General features: G+C 40.9%; 1 protein-coding gene across 5 annotated transcripts in view; it reads left to right on the top strand.

Annotated features, from left to right (window-relative positions):
* Positions 1 to 25,229, top strand: part of VWA8 (von Willebrand factor A domain containing 8) — a 225,603-nt gene that overhangs the window by 92,369 nt on the left and 108,005 nt on the right. For all 5 annotated transcript variants that reach the window (XM_068418061.1, XM_068418042.1, XM_068418050.1 and 2 more), the window contains 2 exons: positions 114 to 185; positions 19,131 to 19,207. In XM_068418061.1, the coding sequence (XP_068274162.1) occupies positions 114 to 185; positions 19,131 to 19,207 (149 nt within the window). The remainder of the gene's footprint in view (positions 1 to 113; positions 186 to 19,130; positions 19,208 to 25,229) is intronic.

Below are 25,229 nucleotides of genomic sequence, written 5' to 3'. Positions count from 1 at the left end.
TTGTACTACTATCTGTTGTACTGTTGTACTACTGAATACTCCTGTTGTACTACTGAATACATAAACTTGAGAGTATAAAAACAGGGGTGAAAATTGTGTTTCTGTTTCTCTAGCACATGATGGTAATGGAAGATATGCTAAAGGACTTTCTGCTGGGAGAACATCTTCTTTTAGTTGGCAATCAGGTGAGTTAAACATCTCTTACAATGCATGGAACAAACTCATATTTAATAATGAAATTAAATCTCTGTTTTCCTTCATTGAAATTGCATTCATTTGTACTACTGAGGTATTTGACCAATTTTTTGATTCTTCATGTACTGGTGTTCATGGGATTTATGGGCATGTATCTGTGGAAAATGCAAATGCCTTAAATGTTTTTTTACATTGCTATCAGAGTAAAAAGTCAATACATTAATAGTTATATGTAACATCATTACGATTAAAATCTTCGGTTAATGGCTTTGGTTATCACAGAGTCACAGAATCAACCAGGTTGGAAGAGACCTCAGGGATCATCGAGTCCAACCGTTGCCCTGACACCACCCTGTCAACTAGACCAGGGCACTAAGTGCCATGTCCAGTCTTTTCTTAAACACATCCAGAGATGGTGACTCCACCACCTCCCTGGGCAGCCCATTCCAATGTCTAATAACCCTTTCTGAGAAGAAATTCTTCCTAATGTCCAACCTGAACCTCCCCTGGCGAAGCCTGAGGCTTTGTCCTCTTGTCTTATCGCTAGTTGCCCGGGAGAAGAGGCCAACTCCCACTTCACTACAACCTCCCTTCAGGTAGTTGTAGACTGCAATAAGGTCACCTCGGAGCCTCCTCTTCTCCAGGCTAAACAACCCCAGCTCCCTCAGCCGTTCCTCATAGGTCAGACCCTCCAGACCCTTCACCAGCTTGGTCGCCCTCCTCTGGACTCGCTCCAACACCTCAACATCTTTCTTGAAGTGCAGGGCCCAGAACTGAACACAGTACTCAAGATGCGGCCTCACCAGTGCTGAGTACAGAGGGACGATCACTTCCCTAGACCAGCTGGCTACACTATTCCTACTAGAGGCCAGGATGCCATTGGCCTTCTTGGCCACCTGGGCACACTGCTGGCTCATATTTAGCCGGCTGTCTATCAGCACCCCCAGGTCTCTTTCCACTGGGCCGCTTTCTAACCACTCTTCCCCCAGCCTGTAGCGCTGCATGGGGTTGTTGTGGCCGAAGTGTAAGACCCGGCACTTGTTCTTGTTGAACGTCATGCCATTGGTCTCGGCCCATCTATCTAACCTGTCCAGATCCCTCTCTAGGGCCTTCCTACCCTCCAGCAGATCAACACTGCCACCCAGCTTGGTGTCATCTGCAAATTTGCTGAGGGTGCACTCAATCCCTACGTCTAGATTATCTATAAAGATATTGAACAGCACCGGCCCCAGAACTGAGCCCTGGGGAACACCGCTAGTGACCGGCTGCTGGTTGGACTTTGCCCCATTCACCACCACTCTCTCGGCTCAGCCATCCAGCCAGTTTTTAACCCATTTAAGAGTCCACCCATCCAAGCCCCAGGCAGCCAGTTTGTCTAGGAGGATGTTGTGGGAGACAATGTCGAATGCCTTACTGAAGTCGAGGTAGACTACATCCACAGCCCTGCCCTCATCTACTAAGTGGGTCACTTGGTCATAGAAGGAGACCAGGTTGGACCTGCCTTTCACGAATCCATGTTGGCTGGCCCCAATGCCCTGATTGTCCTGCATGTGCCGTGTAATGGCACTGTCACGGTTTAAAGCTGGGCCGGCTATTAACCCGGTGGCAGACACTCTCTGTTAACCCTCTCCCCCCCTCACCCTAAGGGAAAGGGGAAAGGGAGAGAGACTTATGGGTTGGAAAGTTAAAACAGTTTTAATAAACTATAGTAATGAAAAAGAGTATAATAAGAATAATAGAAATAATCAAATATATACAAATATATACAAAACCAAGATCGAGAGCTTGGAAATCCTCCTCAGGCAAAGTTGCTCCCCCAGCATGGGCAGAGGGGAAAATGCAGTAGCTCCCCCTGCCATCACACCTGCAGGCTTTTAACTGGAGAATTGGCAAAGCTGGTACCAATCAGTGGGAGACAGGAGGGCCCCTCCCTCCTGAGCCCCACCTCCAGGAGGCAGTGGGTTAGTGATAAATAGGAAAGTGAGAATGACATGTATGGGATGGAATACCTCATTGGTCAATCCTGGGCCACCCGCCCCGTCCGCTCCCCCCTGCAGGCGCGACCCCCCCTCGGCTCCCCACCCACAAGCAGCGAGGAATCCAGCAGTGACCCCGGCCTCTCCAAGACCAATTGGCCTGGCTTGGGCCAAACCAGGACATTCCACCCCTTATTCCATACCATTCACGTCATACTCAGATCACCACTACCTTTCATTTTCAAATATATATACACATATCACTAGTTTATGATTCATCTTTATGCAAAAAGTTCATCAAGTTCCTTTAGTTCAGGATTGTGGGTTTCCATCTGGCTAGCAGTCTCTCAGGGCAGGAGACATGGCATGAGTTTTGTCATGGTTCAAGCCCACAGGTTGCAGGTTCACAATGTCAGTCTCGAGGAGGTTTTAGGACGCCACTTGCAGCTAGCTCCAGTCTCATCACCACTGCCTCAACCTGAAAGACACTTATGAACACTGTTAGTATTATGCAGCAACAACATACAGTTCAGAATTAGGTAGTCTCACCCAGAATCAGATCACCTTCAGGGACACATCGGACTTCACCATCTTGCAACATCACCCACCAAGTACATCCAGGTCCCTGAGCAAAAGCAATCCCACGAATAGGTTTACGTTTGCCCGTTGGGAAAAACTGTCTGGGTTCTTCCTGCAATAGATTCCTTTCATGCACCACAGGGACTTTATCTCCTTCTACTGTATGTAGAAAGTCTGACTGAGCAGGGCCAGCTCGATTGATAGATCCCCTGGTGTTAACTAACCAGGTAGCTTGTGCCAGGTGCTTATCCCAGTTTTTAAAGGTTCCACCCCCCCCATTGCTTTCAGGGTAGTTTTTAACAGCCCATTATACCGTTCAATTTTCCCAGAGGCTGGTGCATGATAGGGGATGTGATATACCCACTCGATGCCATGCTCTTTGGCCCAGTTATCTATGAGACTGTTTTTGAAATGAGTCCCATTGTCCGACTCACTTCTCTCTGGTGTGCCGTGTCGCCACAAGATTTGCTTTTCAAGGCCCAGAATAGTGTTCCGGGCAGTGGCATGGGGCACAGAGTATGTTTCCAACCATCCGGTGGTCGCCTCCACCATGGTAAGCACATAGCGTTTACCCTGGCGGGTTTGAGGGAGTGTGATATAGTCAATTTGCCAGGCCTCCCCATATTTATATTTCAACCACCGCCCCCCATACCACAAAGGTTTTAACTGTTTGGCTTGCTTAATTGCGGCGCATGTTTCACAATCATGGATAACCTGTGCAATAGAGTCCATGGTTAAGTCCACCCCTCGGTCACGAGCCCATCTGTATGTTGCATCTCTCCCTTGATGACCTGAAGTGTCATGAGCCCACCGAGCTAAAAATAGTTCACCTTTATGTTCCCAGTCCAAATCTATTTGGAACACTTTAGCAGCTTGATCCGCTTGTTGGTTGTTTCGATGTTCCTCAGTCGCCCGACTTTTAGGTACGTGGGCATCTAAATGACGTACCTTCACGACTAGTTTCTCTAGCCGAGCAGCAATATCTTGCCACAATTCAGCAGCCCAAACAGGTTTACCTTTGCGCTGCCAGTTGCTTCGCTTCCACTGCTTTAACCACCCCCACAAGGCATTTGCTACCATCCATGAGTCAGTATAAAGATACAGCCTTGGCCACTTTTCTCGTTCAGCAATGTCTAAAGCCAGCTGGATGGCTTTTACCTCTGCAAATTGACTTGATTCACCTTGTCCTTCTGTGACTCGTCGTATGGGACTCCATACAGCAGCTTTCCACTTCCGATGCTTTCCTACAAAACGGCAGGATCCATCGGTGAACAGGGCATACTGCTTCTCATCCTCTGGTAGTTCATTATATGGTGGGGCTTCTTCAGCACGTGTCACCTCCTTTTCTGGTGGCATTCCGAAGTCCTTGCCTTCTCGCCGGTCCATGATCACTTCTAAGATTCCTGGGCGATTAGGGTTTCCTATTCGAGCCCTCTGTGTAATTAATGCAGTCCATTTACTCCATGTAGCATCAGTTGCATGATGGGTAGTGGGAACCTTACCCTTGAACATCCAGCCTAGTACTGGTAATCAAGGTGCTAGGAGAAGTTGTGCTTCGGTACCGATTACCTCTGAGGCAGCTCTAACGCCTTCATATGCTGCCAGTATCTCTTTTTCAGTTGGGGTGTAATTGGCCTCGGAACCCTTGTATCCTCGACTCCAAAATCCTAGGGGTCGACCTCGAGTCTCCCCTGGTACTTTCTGCCAGGGGCTTCAGGTAGGACCATTGTCCCCAGCTGAGGTGTAGAGCACATTTTTAACATCTTGTCCCGTGCGGACTGGTCCAAGGGCTACTGCATGTACAATTTCTTGTTTAATCTGTTCAAAAGCCTGTCGTTGTTCAGGGCCCCACTGAAAATCATTCTTCTTTCTGGTCACTTGATAAAGAGGGCGTACAATCTGGCTGTAATCTGGAATATGCATTCTCCAGAAACCCACAACGCCTAAGGCGGCTTGTGTTTCCTTTTTGTTAGTTGGTGGGGACATAGCTGTTATTTTGTTGATCACCTCTATCGGGATCTGGCGACGCCCATCTTGCCATTTAATCCCTAAAAACTGGATCTCCCGGGCAGGCCCCTTGACCTTGCCTCTTTTTATGGCAAAACCAGCTTTCAGAAGAATTTGGATTATTTTCTCCCCTTTGTCAAAAACTTCTGCTGCTGTATCACCCCACACAATGATGTCATCACTGTATTGCAAATGTTCTGGAGCTCCACCCTTTTCTAGTGCAGTCTGGATCAGTCCATGGCAAATAGTAGGACTGTGTTTCCACCCCTGGGGCAGTCGATTCCAGGTGTACTGGATACCTCTCCAGGTAAAAGCAAACTGTGGCCTGCACTTTGGTGCCAAGGGAATAGAGAAAAATGCATTAGCTATGTCTATGGTGGCATACCACTTGGCTGCCTTTGACTCCAGTTCGTATTGAAGTTCTAGCATGTCTGGCACAGCAGCACTCAGCGGTGGCGTAACTTCATTTAGGCCACGATAGTCCACAGTTAATCTCCATTCTCCATCAGACTTTCGCACTGGCCCAATAGGACTATTAAAGGGTGAGCGAGTCTTGCCAATCACTCCTTGATTTTCTAATTATCTAATCAGTTTATGAATGGGGATCAGGGAGTCTCGATTGGTGCGATATTGTCGTCGGTGCACCGTGGTAGTAGCAATTGGCACCTGTTGTTCTTCAACCTTCAGCAACCCCACAACAGAAGGATCTTCTGAGAGGCCAGGCAAGGTAAACAGCTGTTTAATGTCCTCAGTCTCTACAACTGCTATACCAAAGGCCCATCTATACCCTTTTGGGTCCTTGAAATACCCTCTCTTGAGGTAGTCTATGCCAAGGATGCACGGAGCATCTGGGCCAGTCACAATGGGGTGCTTTTTCCATTCATTTTTAGTTAGGCTCACTTCGGCCTCCAATACAGATAACACTTGAGATCCTCCTGTTACTCCTGAAATACTGATAGATTCTGCCCCTTTATGATCCGATGGCATTAGGGTGCACTGTGCACCAGTGTCTACCAAGGCTCGATACCTTTGTGGTTTTGATGTGCCAGGCCATCGAATCCACACAGTCCAATAAACTTGGTTGTCCCTTTCCTCCACCTGGCTGGAGGCAGGGCCCCCCTAATTAAGAAATGGATTTGTGCTGCTCACAGGGACTGGACCTTCATTTCTCCTATTCACACTTGGGAAGTAGGGATTTGAGGCCCATCTACCCTGATTGGGGTCCTGCTCACTGGTAACTGGAGCAGCCATCCTTCTAGAAAAATTCTCTCTGGTATTTCTTTTAGCTTGCAACTCACGTACTCGTGCCTGTAGGGTACTGGTAGGTTGTCCATGCCATCTGCTCATGTCCTCCCCATAACCACGCAGGGCAAACTACAGAATACCTCATGATGTGTTCCGTTTCCTTTGAGCTGGTCCTGTAGGAGAGCATTTTCTCCTAACAACTGCAACACGGGCCTGTGTAGGTAGAGAGTCAAGTTTATTCTCGATCCTGGACAGTTTGTCTGACAGTTGTTTAAATGAGTCCTTGTCTTCCTTAGTCAGTTTTTCCACAGCCAAGATGTGTGCCTGCAGTGGGGAAGAAATACTATCTTCATACTGTCGCATACAGTTAGCCATTTCGCCCACAGTAGAATGTGCCATATCATCTTCTCCCTATACTAATATTGACAATGTATGGGTATATGCCGGTGGAGCATTCTTCACAACCTTCCGGAACATGGATCGGTTGCATTCCACTTCATCAGGATCTACAGGATCTACAATGTCCCGTGGGTGTCTATAAATGATCTCTTGCACAGCCAGTTCTCTAAGGTAGTTAATACCTTTTTCTATAGTGGTCCATTTGCTTAGGTGGCTCATAACATCATCTTTATAGGGATACCTGCTCTTTACAGCTGACATGAGTCGCCTCCAGAGACTGATAGTGTTTGATTTTCTTGCGAGCGCCTTATCAATACCACCATCTCTGGACAGGGATCTCAACTGTCTGGCTTCTCTGCCATCTAATTGCATGCTATCTGCCCCATTATCCCAGTATCGGAGCAACCAGGTAATAATAGGCTCACTGTCATAATGGCTGAAGTCTTTCCTTATATTTCTCAGGTCCTTCAGGGATAAGGAGTGGTAGGTTATCTCTACATCCGAGTCCTCCTCTTGTGATAGTTCTGCTTTAGAAGGACCTTTCTTCTGTGATGGGTCTGCTTTAAAAGGACGATCGAGGAAACCCCCATCTGTGTCAGGCCCTAACTCTGCCTGAGAAGGGCCCTCACCTGGGTCATATGATGGCTCTGCCTTAGAAAGCTCTGAGTCATCATCCTTCTCTTCATGAGCTGATTTCTTCTGGTATTTCTTCCTGGTTACAGGAGCAATTGGTACAGATTCAATAGATGCTGGGGTCTGAGTAGCTGCAGTGGCTGTCAGGGGAGTGCTGAGACTTGTTAGAGTCTGAGTAGCTGCAGTGGCCATCTTGGGGGGTGTAGCAGCTGTGGTGCAGGCTGCCGAGGTTTCAGTGGGTTTAGTGGCTGTAGTGGCAGCACACGCTGTAGGATCTGAGGTGGCTGCATAACACCTACAACTGTCCCTGCACCGATATTTAATCTTATCCCACATCAGAAACACATTCAGGACAAGCGAAAATAAAAACATGCCACCTAGACAGCACCATCCTAATTTCGCAAAATCTAGTGGAATCAGCTTGGCAGAAAAGGAGAAGGTACTATTTCCCGAAGTAAAACTGGAAGTGTAATCATTAACAGAATCAGCTAAAGGACGCCTGGCACGTGCAGATGAAGTCGCTGCTACTGATTCGCGATTAAAGCTGCCCATCATTGGGTCATAGAGATAAGAGATCAGAATAGTAACTGCCCAGTTTATCACAGCATAAATCAGTATCAAACCCCATACCAAAACAATACATTTCGACCAGCGCCCACTGCTAAACTGCATGTAAACATTCATAAGAAGCAAGCAATAACACAGTACCCACCGCAGGTAAGGCATCATTGCAATACTCAACTGTGAAAGAAACTCTATAAAAAGATGAGATAACACAGCATTCAAAAATGACATCACCATTTTCACTATCTGTTTTAATTTCCAACCCCTCATAAATCTCAAAGGAAGAAATCTGATGCTCTCTCAGCTGAGCTCTCCGGGTCTCCTCCCACCAGAGCCAGGATTCAACTTATCAGAGCAACCTGTTGGAGCTTCTCTGGAGCCCCACATTGGGCACCAATAAATCTGTCACAGTTTAAAGCTGGGCTGGCTATTAACCCAGTGGCAGACACTCTCTGTTAACCCTCTCCCCCCCTCACCCTAAGGGAAAGGGGAAAGGGAGAGAGACTTATGGGTTGGAAAGTTAAAACAGTTTTAATAAACTATAGTAATGAAAAAGAGTATAATAAGAATAATAGAAATAATCAAATATATACAAATATATACAAAACCAAGATCGAGAGCTTGGAAATCCTCCTCAGGCAAAGTTGCTCCCCCAGCATGGGCAGAGGGGAAAATGCAGTAGCTCCCCCTGCCATCACACCTGCAGGCTTTTAACTGGAGAATTGGCAAAGCTGGTACCAATCAGTGGGAGACAGGAGGGCCCCTCCCTCCTGAGCCCCACCTCCAGGAGGCAGTGGGTTAGTGATAAATAGGAAAGTGAGAATGACATGTATGGGATGGAATACCTCATTGGTCAATCCTGGGCCACCCGCCCCGTCCGCTCCCCCCTGCAGGCGCGACCCCCCCTTGGCTCCCCACCCACAAGCAGCGAGGAATCCAGCAGTGACCCCGGCCTCTCCAAGACCAATTGGCCTGGCTTGGGCCAAACCAGGACAGGCACTCAGGATGATCTGTTCCATCACCATCCTTCTTGGCTATGTATCAAACCTCTCCTTTAAAATCTCCGATGGTAGATAAGAGGTGTACATGTATTACCTAATCTTATTTATTGATAGCAAAATATTAGTTTTCTCTAAGAGATACAGATTTGTTTCATTCTTTGGCTAGTATCTTTGTTGATGGAGACTTTATTGGTGGGATCATGTGGGCTGTTGTGTTCTTTTAGTTGGTTGATGCTGTTTCATGACACCTTAGGGCTTATAGGCTCCCCAAGATGTGGTACAGGCAGATGTTCTCCAGTTGGGTCTGTTTCAAAGTGTTTTTTCTTCAGAACCGTCTTAAACTGTTACTGGAACCGTTAGGTGACTTGAACAGAATTATACGCTTTGCCAGTTAGCTCTGAAAAAAGAAAGCTCTTGTTATTATTTCTGTGATACTTCCCAAGCAACCGGGTTGGTTTTTCTCTCATGAAGTAATCTCCCTTTAGTTTAGCTTTCCGTTAGCAAGGATACAATAATTTTCTAGCAGATGTTTCTCTTTATGTTTTGCAATAGCCTTTGGAAAAAGTCAAAACACTAGTGGGCTAACCTACATGGCAAGGAATATAAAATGCTAATTGTTATTAATGTGCATATATTAAAATTACAATATACAGTTATATACAGCCTCATCTATTTAGAGGCCTTGTTAACAGCTTGAATTTACGATGATGTACTTAAAACCTCTATAGACTTTTGCTGAATGATGCCAGTTTATCCCAACAGGTTTCATCTATTCATAAATAGAAATTAATCTATTTCGTAAATGAAATAAGATCTGTTCATTCTGTTTCATAAGCAGTGCTCTCTATGCAAGCTTTCGAGTTGATATTGAAAATGTTATATAGCACAGATTGCCTGCAGGACCTGCTGTCAGTCAGTAGTAAGAGTGGGCTGCTCCACAGGGGAATGGAGGCTGGGACAGTGTCCTTAATTACAAGGTTTGCAGTCCCATAGTGTCCAAGCAAGAAGAGCAGGTCTGGGGACAGCAGCCATGGTCAGCCAAGTGCCCAGTGGCTGTCAGACAGGTCCGTGGTGATGAGACCGGTCTGAGGTCAAGCTGGGGAGTTAAGTCAGCAGGTCCAGGCTGGCATCAGCAAGGTTCAGGGCCAGGCACAGCATCGCCACAGTGTAGGTTGGGAAGGATCCAAGGAAAGGGCCTGAATGTAAATGCACCTCCCAAGCCATGGAGGGCAAAGAGGACCCCAGTGAGGCAGCAACACCATGTCAGAGCTGACCTTTAGCACAGGCAAATAAAACCCTAGGTGATAGGGAAGAGCTTGCAGAGCCCAGTGGTACACTCAGGGCCCTGGCACATGCTTCATATGTTCTACCAATTTGGCAAAAAATTTTGAAGACTATGCAAGTATGATTTTTAGGGTATGAAGTATTTTCCAAGCAGTGGTATACTCATCTTTAATAGTTTAATGTGTGCCACATTTTCTCCAAGCTTATGAAACTCTAATTGAAGACAGGGTTAAAAGGTTTAACTGGGTTGAAGTATTGGAACATACTGCTTTGATTCTAGACATCAACTTAGTTGTACCATTAAGTTGGAAAATCAACTGATGTGCTGTGTTTTCTCTTTGGCAAATCAGTAATAGTTACAGGTTTTGTTTTTTAATTGCTAACATACTTCTGAGTACTTCCAGGTTTGCTCTTTACTAATTTGTTCCACTGTTTTTATGTGTGACTAAGAAAAGGCCAACTGGCCTTTTCTTTTTTAAATACTGTTTTTAAGTTTGAGCACTGTATTTGCCATTCTGCAGTCTTTTAGGACCACACCAATCATCCTTGACTTCTCAGGGATGATCACTAACCATTTAGAAATTGCTTGGCTAATTCCTTAAATATATTAATGTAAATTTCTGCAGCATGTGATGAATTCTGTTCAAGTACTTTAAAAGCAACCATATTACATCAATATGTTTTCATGCTTTATGTGGAAATACCTTCCCATTGAAGATGTTAGAGTTTTCATCCTCTTTTTATAAAGCAAATGATTAAAAAATAGGATTTTTTGCTGTTCGGTTACTTTAACAGTTCAGTCTGTAATAAGAAGGTACGGTTTTATGATTGCTTGATACATATACCAGTGTATACCTGTGTTTTGCATTTGGAAGAAATAGATCATGTTTTTGTGTGGAGATATGAAGTGCTGTTTGAGTTCCTTTCTGTTGTACTTCTTGTTGGTAAATGAGTGAATCATGGAAATTCATTGTAAATAACTGATAATTCAAGTACTCTGAACCTGGGTATTTCGAAATATATGACTAACATCCCTTTGAATGCTTGTGTCATTTCCTAGATATTTAAATGAGTTGGCATATACCTTAGAACATAATTTGGTCCATCAAAATGATGACTATATAAGTGAGTATCTCCGTTCAACTGTAATTCAATGTGCAAGGCTTGACCTGTAGTCTTTCTTTTACAGACTGGATTTGGTTTTGCTTGGTTAAATGTGGTTTTCCTCTTTTGCCTCTTTTCATTTTCGTAACACATGTACACACACAAAATTCCTGTTATTTCAAGACCTCTCTATTTCAAAGTCTGTAAACGTAGTCTCTTTTGTGTATTCTTTTTAGTTAAGAGCTGCCTGGTAAGAGTCCTTTTACCAAGATTGTTTTCAAGATATGAACTTTGACGATTAGTATTTGAAATTCATTAAGTTAGAATTAAATCATCTTAGGGGATGTTAGAGACTAGCTTTCTTAATGAAATTGAGGAGATTTTGAAGCCAAGTGTTAGATACCAACAGATGTCTTTAGAAGTGTTATAAACTACTTTATAACCCACTTCATTCATTTGTATTCCCTGGAGCTTATGTGGCTTAGGATTTCACAGCATAAATATATTATATGAAATATGGCTTTGTCTAAATATTTGTTTACATTGGTTGTTGATTTATTTTAGATGCTAACTGTAATGTGCTTCCATTTCATGTGTAAGCAAACAGATTTCTTTGAGTCCTTGAGAAAGGCAGTGGATAGATATGAATTTTCAGCTATGAAATAGCTTCCAGTTAAAGAAAGTGCCAATACTTTAAATATGGCTTCTGATATTGCTTCCTGAATGAGCCTGTAGTCTGAGTGTGAATGAGACTATCATGAGCATCTATAGTTTCTCAAAGCAGCTATAAAGCAGCTTCTTCCTTGGCTAGGTGTAAGCAGCTATTTATTACTGTCAAAGCAACAGGCAAACAACAGGAAGAGTCCTGTTTAGTAAAGGTTACTTATTCCAGACTCTGCAGTGACCATTTAGTTAGTCATTACATATAGCTCTTCCTGCTGCTCCCAAGTTTCATGAGACAGACTGGAGTATTTATTCTTATTACCAAGCAAAATTTTTAGACTGTGTTTTTGTGAAAGTTTTCCTGACGGACATTGTGCAGTTTGTGAATTGGCCACTACTTGGTATCTTCTACTCTCTCCTTGAATTTCCTATATTGGGCAAATAGGAGAGAAACTATGCTAAACAGAATTTGTTTATGTGTAAAAACCTGAAAAATAGCAGTGGCTGAAACACTTTTTTTTTCCTCACAATTTTAAATTTTAGATATAACATTTGCCAAATCGTTGCATTTGGAAGTTGTGTAGAGAGAGGTGTTGGGTACTTTCACCTTTATTGGTCATAGGTGAAGTCTTGGCAAACATCAGCTGACTTTGAAGATACCAAACAAAATATTCATAGTTATAAGGGACTTGTGGCTTTCTGGAGAGAGAGAGAGAGGGCTCACAGTCTTGTCACTTCTGAATTATTTTATAGCCCTGAAGTTCTAAAACACCTAACCACATGTTAAACAAAATTGAAGTATTTTATTTGGCATTATTCTGTTGCTAGAATTAATAGTATGAGCTGTTCAGATAGCTGATCTTGTAAATTAAAGAGGTTTGTGGTAGCAATGAATCCTGAACATTTCTGAATTTAGGGCACAGTTAGAGTACAGGAAGTATTTAATAACAAGTAGTGTTCCTTTTGGCTTCTAAAGTTACTCTGTTTTCATTCACTGTATAAATATGGCATAACTACAAATATTATAAATATTAATATAGTATATACGTATCTTTAAAATATACTTCTACCATGATCTATCATAAGTTATCTAGAACAGCATAATTGCAATTCTTTGTAGCAGGACAGATGCAGCTTGTACCAGGTCCAGGAGTTCTGCTATGCCTTGAGAACGGTATGTGATCCCTGGCCATGTCTTCATTAATGCTTCACTAGCCCTTATCCATTCCATAATTTTAAATAATAGATATGTTTTATTTTGATCCAAGTTTCAATACGTACAGCCAATATTCTTAGGTGCATTTTAGTCAGCGTGTGCCCCTCTGCTTGACTGTACCCTGTCAGCTTTGGCACACAGTGCTTGGCCTTCTACACTTAGATCATCTATTATAGGCTTGTCCGAGCATCCAGGGACCAGATTAGGAAAGCTAAAGCCCTGATAGAATTAAATCTGGCCAGGGATGTCAAGGACAACAAGAAAAGCTTCTGTAGGTATGTGAGTGATAAAAGGAAGACTAGGGAAAATGTGGGCCCTCTCCGGAAGGAAATGGGAGACCTGGTTACCTCGGATATGAAGAAGGCTGAGGTATTCAATGACTTTTTTGCCTCGGTCTTCACTGGCAAGTGCTCAAGCTGCAAGGCCCAAGTCACAGAAGGTAAAGGCAGGACTGGGAGGATGAAGAACCGCCCACTGCAGGAGATCAGGTTCGAGACCATCTAAGGAACCTGAAGGTGCACAAGTCCATGGGACCTGATGAGGTGCATCCACGGGTCCTGAGGGAACTGGCAGATGAAGTTGCTAAGCTGCTATCCATCATTTTTGAGAAGTCGTGGCAGTCTGGTGAAGTTTCCAGTGACTGGAAAAGGGGAAACATAACCCCCATCTTCAAGAAGGGGAAAAAGGAAGACCCAGGGAACTACAGGCCGGTCAGTCTCACCTCTGTGCCTGGCAAGATCATGGAGCAGATCAGAAATGCCATTCAGTTACTGATTAAATTACTGCTGAATACAGAAAGCATTTAAATTTTGTCCTTCTTCATTTGATGGTGTGGAAATTCAGATTGTAAAAATTGCTCCCCCTCTACTTCCCCATGTACAAGGAAAGCACTTTGCAAGGTGGTAAAACAAGCCTGTTCCTGAATAGCTTGCAGTCTAATTAGTGTATAGATAACGGAAAAATCAGAAAGAAATATGAAGTAGAATAAGAATGAAGAATTCTATAAAGGTGCTAAATATTTTTGTAAATAATTTGAAAGAAGATTATGACAAAATTTCTGGCAGCACCTAGTAAAAATGTTGATGTGAGCCCACAGTAAGTAGACTATCACAAATACATTAGTGTAATGGTCTTTTGGCACATTTGGTAATTTATTTCCCTCATGGAAGAGTGTAATTAAATCCTTTCTGCTGCCTTTCTTTAAAAGAGTTATCAACTAAAGTGAACTCTTGGGGTCCCACTAGGAATTTATTTTATTCTTGAAGAATAAACCACAGAGCATTCACTGTTGTGATTGATAAATATATTGATTACAGCTGGGGCAAGACTTAAATCACCACTACTTTTGGAAAACTATTTTCCTGTGTTATTAACATCCAAGCGAGGTAGCAGTGATAAAGTCTATTGCAGTGGTCCACTGGTAGCAACATCCAGTGTCTGCTGGCGACACACCTCCTGCAATTACTACACTGCATTATTCACATTTGTTCCAAGCAGGGAGTGATGAGCTTAATAACACATGGAGACAGTTCTGTATAGGTGCTGCTTGTTGCTCTGGTGATAACAGAACATTTTTTTTAAAAAAAATCAGAAATACATCCTCTGATGTAAAAATAGCAGCCTCAATGAAAATTCATGCATTCTTGCAAATGTTTTTGTTGGCAGAAACATGCAAGCTGTGAGCATGGAAGGTGGTTCAGTGCCAGATCCAGTGTTAGAAACCATACATTAGCAGAAGTGTTTTAATTGTCTTCATTTTCATTGTTCATCCATAAGTTTCTGTGATAATGGCACTATCAATATAACTCTTTCTATGAAGTCACCAGCTGAGAACTCTGACATGAGGGTTCTGTGTACTAAAATTTAACGAAAAGTCAAGATTATCTTTCATTCCTAAATAATACAATTTTTAAATTAATTATAAAATAAAATTTCCTAAGGTGAAAATGTGATAAACTGCTTTTTTCACCAGTTTCAAAATTTCTTTCATTCTTTTGTAATGAATCAGGCACTTTGCTATGCAGGATGGCTGTGTGCTGAAATGGAAAAGGTGGGATTGCAGTGTCTCAGCTGAAGGGCAGTACTGAAGAGCACAACATGGCAACCTCTTTAACTGCTTCAGTATGACCTGCAAATCATTTAAAAGAAAATAAGAATGAGGCAGCATGGTTTAGATCTTTTTTCCCAATAGTGTTTTTTTTCTAAGAGGCAAACTATTAATTTCAAAAACTTGCATCCTGTTCTTTTGGACTATAACTTTATTGACTTTAGTTGGGCTGTGCAAGGGAGAAATTTGTCCCACTAATGTAATAGCTGCCTCCTGAATTGCAAAATGCCTCCTGGGACCTGTAACAACCTTGTTTGTGTTTGAAACTGCAGTTACTGCTAGAAGATTAAGTCATTTTATCCTTAGTAACAAGTGTTTACAATGTCAGTTAGGAGAATTTTTAACTACAGGATTATTTTGCCTTCTAATTGCATAATTTCCTTTTTGTTATTCATTAGTGCAGATATTTACTTCCCATTTTTCTATTTCAGTTGTCCCATATGTCTGATGGAATAAAAATTGTCTAATATTTGCTTTCTGAAATATTTTTATTCAGTTCATCTGGAACACCAACACAGATGTTCTTTTCTCTCTAATTAGCATATGTTTATATTTCTGTTAAATTAAGTAACTGAAATAGTGTATATATAAATAACATACAGCAAGTGTTAATGGCGAACTGGTTTGTCCTCTGGCTGTTACCTTGGACTGCAGTAGTTGCGAATTACATGAGATAATGTTCTGACTCAGTCCAAGTTCAACTCAGTCTTTTATTTAGTATGTTCATACGAAATGTAGTTCTCATTCTTTCTGCTTAAATAGTTAACTGCTAGCTGTGTGGGTGTCCAGAAGATCCAGTTTGATCCTAGGCACTGGGTTCAGGGGAAAGGACAGTGACTTTCTTGCCGTTTTTGTAATTTCTTATTTCTGGGTGCCAGTAACTTATTTCCAAGGGGTTTTTTTTTTCCAAAATGGGTTAGCATTTTCCACATTTCTTTTTCAACTGACGAAGACTACCAGGCATATTCTTTATCCCATGAAGGTCAGGTGAATTCGGAATAAGCCTACTTTTTCTTGGCCTTACATTGATGAATAGTACTTAAGGAAGGAACTCATCCAAGCTCTTTTTTGCAGTTTTTTAAATGGTGCTAAAGACCCTTCTGAATAGCTTTGGTCTCTTCCTTCCTTTCTATTATATCATGCCTTCTCAGCGGAGTAACTGAGACAAAGAGAAGTGGTAACTTGTCATGAAGTAGGAATGTGGAGGGATGAAATCAAAGAGCTTTGACTTGAACTTTGCTACAGCTACTGTTGCCAACGGAGGATTTTATGTGGTACACCACAGCCTCTATGAAGGCACATAATGTACTCTCAGAAGTAGTTCAGTCTAGAAGTTGGGCAACGTTAACGTGTTTATAATAGCTAAAATCTGGTGGGAATGCCTTTTGAATACTGCATGCACCTTTTAAAAAATGTATCACGTTCTGAAATTGAGGTACACTTAAAATGATGTAAAAGGAGGTGTGCGGGGAGTCTGGCAACACGCACAAATACAAATGAAGGAAGGGCGAGATGTGGTCATGGCACAGCTCCCATTGTCTTCGCGGTGTTACTTCGGTGACTGTGCTCTCTCCCTTCCCCCACAGTGGTTGTCCACCATGCTTGCATCCTCTGAGCATTCTCACAAAAGTGAGGTGCCCTCCTCATAATACCCTTGGTGATAACAGCATAGATAGAAATACACAAAACCAGCTATTTGGTCCTCTTTCTAGGGGAACGTGAGAGGGAGAAAAAAATATAGTGGTGTTATTTTGTAGTTGGGAAAATACTCTTTTTAGGCATAATTTTAAGAATCTATCCTACCCATAAAAAGCACACGTGCTTTCAGTTAATGCACATGAAAGCCAATTTTTTTTTTAATTACAGTAACCATTTTCTTTGATATTAAGTATGTTTTCCATTGATTCAATTTGTTGATCTATTTCTTCATCTTTGTACTTGCCACAGCTGGCTGAAGTCCCACTCTGCAGAGAAAAGGATATGCAGTTCCCTTGGGATTGGTACAGAAATCTACATGCTGACATCTGCCCAGTCATCTTTAGCTCTCCTAGGAAAAGTAAAGGAAGCTGATTTCAGCATGGATGTTTAGTGCTTGACATTAGGAGTATTCCTGTTTATTCACCCATTTATGATTTCAAGTATCTGACTGCAAGTAGTAGGAAACATATGGGTATAGAACTGTCTGTGTGCACTACTAGAGGATTCTTACCCTGTTTCTGGTTACTTTTGATGTTTCTGATGCAGTTCCTGAAGTTGCATATTTCCCCCCAAATGGGTACGTTCTTTTGAGTTCCTGGAAGAATCTGTTAGCACAATTTCATCTCTTTTTTCAAAGCAGTGGAGAACTGTGTTTCCAGTGACAGTTTTCAGAAATGACTGGTGATAGACATTGTGTGTTGCAGCTTCTTACTACACCTATGTGTAAAGCTGTAGATTCTTCTGAAGAATGAGATGGAAGAATGTTCACTAGGAGGCGTGTGGCAGAGCACTAACTTGAGTTGGCTTTCCTGTGTTGGAGTCAAGTTCACAGCAGAATCTAGGTAGCTCTGTTTTTGTCAGCTCTGTGGTATTTTTTCCTCTGCTCTTGTTGTGAGAACTCTCCTTCCGTGATTTAAACTGCTACACATCTGTGCATGATTCTCCATTCTCATAAATGTAGTCAGATGAGAGACCGTAGTCCATTTTGAGAAGCTTAAACAGTTTGCAATTCTGTAGCTGACAGTTATAGAATGAATCATAGAATGGTTTGGGTTGGAAGGGACTTTAAAGACCATCTAGTTCCAACACACCTGTAAAAGCAGCAAGCATGGCCCTGGTGCCACACAAGCAACACCTGCATGAAGTTCTCCCCATCTTCTCCTCTCAAGCCCTGTACGGCAGGGCAGTGCAGAGCCAGCGTGCCCGAGTGCTCTCTGAACCTCTTGCATCACCCTCTTTCAGCTAGAACTTACAGTCATAAATGTCATAACTCGCAGCTCTGAATGCTCCTATTCTGCTTCAATGCCAAGTGAAACAGAGTAGCGAGTCTCAAGTTGGTTTAATCTAATCTCTTTAATCTTTTTGTGGGTTATATTTATCCGCTTTACGTTACAGTGTTGTAGACTACTAGATGCATTCATGCAGTCAGAGTGAGAATCTCAGCAGAGGGATGGTGTCTTGTCAAACAACTTTTGCTGGGTTACAATTGAACTTTTTCTACTAATTCTTTTTCCTTTGCAACTCTTTGTAATCTCACTGTCACTCTGAGCTTCAGCCATGTCCTTGCAGGAAGGACAAGAATTTCTGCATCTGAACTGTAATCTTGGTCTGCATCTACATTAGTATTTTAGACCTGATCAGAAATGTACTTTTGAAGGGAATCTCCTTACTGCAGTTTGATACCTGTCAAGGGACATATGACCTGGATTCTCTTAGGATGAGACTGAAGTGGAGGATGTTCTCCAGCAGCCCACCTAATTCATTCCTCTGCTTGTTCGTTCCATGGGACCAGTCTGGGCCTGGGCTGAAGTACCAGCTGCTGAACCACTAGTACAGGACAGACACACTGGGGTGTTAGCAACACCTGATTCACTCCATAAATCTACTGTCATCGTTCTGCACAGCTTACTGATGCAGGCATCCTGCAATCGAGAGTTGTAGATCAGTTTGATCTCCAGTCGAATTCTGATTCCGTCTGGGACTTTTTTGCTAACTCCAGTGGAATGGGATTAGCAAATACTACCAAGGCAATGCTCTAATTCCAGGTGACAGTTACAGGATGTTTCCTATGACCACTGAGAATTATCTTTTCATATTTAGTGCAAGCTAGCTTCCTAGCATTCACAGACTCGCAACACCTTTGTGAAATAAAAGGGCTGGAAAAAAATGGGTTATTTAAAAGGATGCATAGGCATGTGTGACATAACTCTAGAGACACAATCCTGTTTCCAATTATTTCTAGAAAGACAGGTAAATATTTTGCAAATATATATATATATGTAAAATATATATATCATTAAATTGTGTTCAGAATTCTTTGATGTGAATTGAAATTATATTTGCCTATAAAGGAATATGGAGAGTATTTTAACAATTTTGGAAAGTTATCCTTTCTTTGTTTATAACTCTTAAATGTGCAGATCTGTATTATGTCTTAATACTGTATTCATTTACTGCAGGGTGTTGGGAAAAACAAGATTGTTGACAGATTCCTTCACCTTTTAAACAGGCCCAGAGAGTATTTACAGCTGCATAGGTAAGAATGTGTTACATTTCTATACTGCGTGTTTTATAGTCTGATTTCCCATGTTTTAAGCCTCATGTTTCTGAAGTTTAATTTGTTCTTATTGTTGGAACACAGACCCTATTATGGTAGGTGGCACACAGACCACAGGACTGTATCCATTTTATAGGCAGAGACAATAAGCTGACAGGTTGAGGAGGGGGTACAAGAATCTAATGCAATCACATTGCTTACCATAAGAGGAAGTAGAAGTCAGAACAACCTGATGTTAAGCTATGCTCAAGAAGAGGGTAATATTTTGCTGTCATTTCTGGCAAGGTTTCCCTAAGCATAAGGTACTATGTGAGGGAAAAAGTTCAAAGGTGCTTGTTTGAATATATCACTCATTAGACAAAAAACATTCTATATAGTAAAGGCTTTTTGTTTTTTCCTTTGGCACTCCTGCTAAGTACATGTATTTCTTTCTCACACATAAACATGTTTGGATTAGAAAATTATAATTTTTTTCATATGCAAGCTAAAAAATGGACTTCAAGACAAGAAACCAATTGAAAATAATTCAAAAGCTGAAATAATATCAAATTATCTGCCAGCTTTTTATGACATGAACTTTAAGTCAATGAATTGAAGTAAAGACTGAAGTCTATGTCTAGAAGAATTAGTTTCAATTGTACTGCATCCTTTTTCAGCTTCATTCCTAATCTTTACCTCTCTCTCTTCAACTTTCTAGCTTCGTCGCCTTGTCTCTTCCCATAGTCAGCTTTTTAAATAATGCTAATAAAAATGTACATCTGTGATATTTTGCCTTTTAACAACAGTCTCTGTAACACTTTCTCTCTCACTTTCTCCCCAGTTTTTTGTCTTCCAATGTCTTGTCCTTGTGTTCCTGATACTTGGGTAGCTCTATCTCATCACTTTTCTATTGCTGTTTTATTTTATACTACCTCACCTAGACTTCCATCACTTCTTTGCGAAATACCACTTTTGTGACCTGCTACTTTCAGCATTGTGTTAACTTCCCTGCCATCTTCTCTGCTTGGAGCAGGCCCCCCTTTCCTTCTAAATAAAATACACTATCATTTTTGCAAATCCCAATTATTTCACAAAATGCTACAGTATTTCTGTCATTCAGAGTGTGTGTCTTTTTGAAAAATTGGTCTCCAGTGAGGTGTAGTCAGACAGAATAGTACTTTAACATAAATTTAGATAGCTGAGGAGAACATTGTATAAGCACAATGTTTGGGGTGATGATGGGGATGTAGAATGTATTAGTTACAACATGCTAGTTGATGCATTTCTATGAAAAAAACACGTGCCTTTTTTGTCTAGTCAAGACAAACTTCTATAGGCTCTGTAAAGTACTGTTTACGATTACAGGGTTCTAGAGAGAGATTGAAGTAGAAAATGATGAGTAGTCCTATGAAGTTCTAAAAAAATAATTCTGGAATATAGAAAATTCAGAAATTTCTATTTCCTGGGTGACATTTTGCCTTGTGAAGAACCCAGTCTATATAATATCTTGATAAACTTTATAGGGCATTTAAACAAGGATTACAATATTGTTAGTACACGCTTTTGGATTGCAAAACAAAATAAGAGCAAGTTAAAAAACACCCAAACAGTTCACTACTAAGCTTTTAGATATTTTGTGGGAAGAAATGCAGTCAGTAACTTATGGCATAGGTGTATTTTATTAGAAAATATTCTAGAATGTGCACTTCATCTTCGATAGCCCTGACTGTTTCTGCAGTTTTCCTAGCTGGCTACATTCAATACCATTAAGCGTGCTAACAGGAAAGTATTTCTAAATATCATACTTTTAATGGTGCTTATGTACCTGGATTATAGATCTAGAGCAATTGAACATTCAGAGCATGAATTTTAGTTGACTACTTTGTAAGGGAAAGAAATAATTTTACTGTTTTCTTCATGAAACATGTGGATGCGATTCAGTGTCAGATGAAGGTGGACGTTCTCTGCCCTTTCAGAAATGGATCTGACAGATGGTACCTCATTAGCCCTTGGAATTTGGGTTGCAGACTCTCTCATTCCACTTCAACAGCTCTCTCTGAAAATGAGTGTGCTCTTGTCAGCTGCATATCCTGAGGCTCTGAGTTTCTAGTGAGGTAGTGAATCTGTAGGAAAATGGCTGACGATGACATTATGAGTTCTTGAACTTGCCAATATCGACTGTCACTTCATATAATTAGCTATGAAACAAGTAATATGCATGTATGTATAGTAATGCCAATACTGAATGGGTATTGCAACTGAATATTATCTGTTCTGGGGTAGTGGTGTACATCCTTACCTATAAAATATTCTTGTTGGTGGCTATAATTAAGATGTAGCCAGAGAAAAAACTGCTGGAGTGGGGAAAACTGTAAGAAGAGCTTCAAAATTAGTATAATTAAGATCTTTACTAAAATCATTAGACTGAATTTCAGAAGTGTGTTGATTTATGAATCTAGTTGCCATTTTTCAAAAAACGTTTTTTTGAATGGTATTTAAGTGCCAAAATCACAAAGATATTCCAGAAATGTTACTTTCAACAGCTTGTGTGGTAAATAAGGGGGAAATACACCACAGTGTAGTGTAGTACAGTTTGTTATGCAATGTAACTGATATAGGTGTTTGTTATAGAAGAATACCTCACCCCTTCTGCCAACAAACAGGAACATAAAAGAACTAAAAATGCTATTAAATCTGTGTTGGTGTTGGTTGTTGGTTGTTTGGTTGGGGTGGTGGAGTTTTTTTTGGGGTTTGTCAGTTTCTTTTTATGTTTTGGGGTTTTTTTTGTTTTGTTTTTGGTTTTTTTACTGTCTTGATGAAGTAGTATAAGGAGTTCTGCTAATCTAACACTACATATATTCAGTGACATTCAAGCAGGGAATATTTGCCTTAGAGACAATGAGCTATTACCAGGAGTAATTTTAAAGTCTCCCATTTTATGTCTTATACTTCAAGATTATGAAAGGAGACAGAAGACAGAAAAAAGAGAGTGCTTTTCCTTAAATATCCTTTCTGACATCTGGATTTACTTGCTCTACCACTGATCCACATGGGAAGGGTCAGCCTGACCTTAAGGTTTTGATTGCTTGTGGAGGTTGTAAATCCTTTTTCTTAACCTTTCTTACAACACCTCATTGAGAGGTTTTATTTTCTTAAAATTGTCATATAAAATAAGTTTTATGAGTCTTCTAAATCATTTTGGGACCATAAACCTGAAAATTTTAACTGGAAGAAAGCTGTGATTAGATTTAATAAGGAAAGCATTTACGAAAAATGTTTGCTTATAAGTTATTAAAAAAGTTGGCTGCTTCCTCTTACATACTTTCTAATATTAGGAGTTGGTTGGGAGTTGACCAATTCTCTCATCACTTTAATTGTGGGGTTATAGGACTCTTTCTGAAATGGGTAATCTGGGATAGGCTCTGCACAGCCTCTCTCTAGGGCTGCACTTATGAAGCACCTTGCTGCTTTTCTGTGTTGAAGGAAGAACTTTCGTCTGCCAGGATTTCCCAGTCACTCCCTTCCTACAAGCATAAGTTTCAGCAGAGAAATCCTGAGTTTTGCTTATCCCTCAGGGATGGTTGTCTCACTGTTGTGTGCCCAGGACACCAGCTACACGTTATAAAACATAACAGTGTTACCTTGACTGATAAGCTTTAAGGTTTTACTCCTTTCACCTTGACTGTTCATTCGTGATTCTGCTAGAAAGATGAAAATCTATGAACCGAGTGCAGTTGCAGGCCAATAAGAGATCTGTATAGAAATTAAACATATACTGGGTGACTTTCTTAGAAACTTTTATATCCTCCAAATTAATGTAACAGAGTCAAGAATTTGTGTTGCTCCTAAATGTGTGAACCCTGGGAAGCCTCATCAGTTTATGAATCTTGCAGTTACTGCTCTTACCATCTCTCGTGAGTGATGTGGAATGGAATTGCCAGTGGTTCTACACAGAAATCTAAAGCCAAATTTGATAGATTAAATTGTGGATCCATAAAACAAATTTCACTGAATCAGGAAAAATATTTTCATGGAAACTGATATTGTCTTGCTTTAAATTACAAAGTCTCTTGGAAGACAGATGTTTCACGGAAGGAAGAAAAAAAATTTAAAGCTTTATAGAAGACTCAGACAAGAACATGTGCCCTGTTAAGACTGTAAAATCCTTCTTTGCCCTGGTGAGGGTAATAGATAAATATTAAAGTGTAAGCTCCCAACTCTCCTGCATAAAAACATTAGAAGAAAGTATCATGGACTTTAGACTGTTGGCTCCTTTGATGTGATCAAAGAGAAAAGAATAATTTTGCTTCTATTACCATCAATTTAGTAACTAATTACACACAAAGACTGGTTTTGCTGGAGTAAAATGTCCTTTATCTGTCATTTAAACATTTAGGTTTGCATCTATTTGGAATTAAGTCAAAAAGTCAAGCTGCTTTTCAAATTTCAAAAACAGTGTTTTCTCCTCCTTGAAGGTACTATTTTTCTGTGGACTGTATTATAGAACTACAATATTTATTCTTTTTTTTTCCAATGCAAGCTTGTTTTATGACTCATTTTATTTTTGGATTTTGAAGAGACTTCTAATAGAAAGTTTCCTAAAAGCTTAGGTTCTGACTAGGAAGATATAAAATTCAGTGACCTAAATTTTATAATAGTTTCTGCTAGTATAAATAGGATGCTTGGTTTTACATGGTAAAGGCATTTGGATTAATATATACATCAAGTTTTTGGAGTCTCAAGGTGTTACCTGATCTCAGCATTCATCAAAATACTTCTAGTCTTTAATACATGAGCTTATAAAAAGGAAAAAAAGATTTGCATGTAATTTATTCTCATCTGAAATCTTAATTTAGGCAGCTAAAGAGAACTGGAAAAATGCTGTGGAGAACACTTAGTGTCAACTCAAGACCTGTGAACGCTGCCACCTCTGTTCTACTGGGGTTGAATTGGCTTTAAGTCATGTAGTGAAAAAGAGTAACTGTCAACAGGAGCCCTCTGAAATTATTATCTGTCATTGTGAGTTGTGCTCCTAATTTCTCTGATAGCAAACAAAAGCCTCTCTGTCTTGGTAGTCCCTTTAAGAAAAATTAATTGTGGAAAGAAGGTCTGTGTTCCAAGCAGCACATTTGCTTGGTTCAGGAAGGCACAGTTTTAGTTTTTCTGTGTCAGTACCTTCTTTGTAAAGTTTGGGATACATTACACTCCTTCATTTTTGAGATATTCAAAAGCTGTCTGGATATGGTCCTGGGCACCTGGCTCTAGGTGGCCCTGTTTGAGTGGGAGGATTGAAGCAGATGACCTCCAGAGGCCCCTTCCAACCTCAACCACTCTGTGATTCTGTGATTTACTAACAATTTCTGCAAGGTAGCATCTGGATAACCCCAGCTAGCTCTTACTCTAAGTATGTTGTAGTAATGTGTCTTGCTAAATCAAAATTGTTCAGTAGAAAAAAAAAAGTTAAAAATTAGTTTATCTTGTCTTCATAAAATTAGATAATTCAGCAGTTGTTGTTCCATGTGGGGAGGCCATTTGCACTGTACTTAGCTGATGCCCAAATGTGTGTGTGGAACAGTAGTTAAAGTTGAGAGTAATTAAGAAGCAGCTTCAGACTCAGTGTTTTCAAAATAAGAAAAATAAGAACATTTTATACAATGAGATTAAGTTTGATAACTTCTAGAACATTTACTTATTGTTATGATATGAGTGTAAATAATGAGCAGTTCTTAAGCAGAAATTTTTCTGAGATGTTTCCTGGCTTCATGCTGACTCAGCCATACATTGGCTGTAGGAAATGCAAAAATTGCAGCCCGCCGTCTCCTCTGAAGTGTGTCTGCCACAGGCGTACACAATTTGAAACGTTCAGGAATGAAAAAGTACCAATCCTTTCCATTGCAATGGGAACTTAGTTACTCTCAGCTAGTGGGAGAACCAGTTTCCCCCTGAGCTACTATATGTGCAGCCACTGAAGCCATGCTAAGTAAAACTAGTCAACCTCAACTCTGACGTCTTCAGTATGTAG

Source organism: Nyctibius grandis, chromosome 2, assembly GCF_013368605.1.
Source record: "Nyctibius grandis isolate bNycGra1 chromosome 2, bNycGra1.pri, whole genome shotgun sequence".
NCBI classification, from domain to species: Eukaryota; Metazoa; Chordata; class Aves; order Nyctibiiformes; family Nyctibiidae; genus Nyctibius; species Nyctibius grandis.
This window is presented reverse-complemented; position numbering and strand designations above follow the sequence as displayed.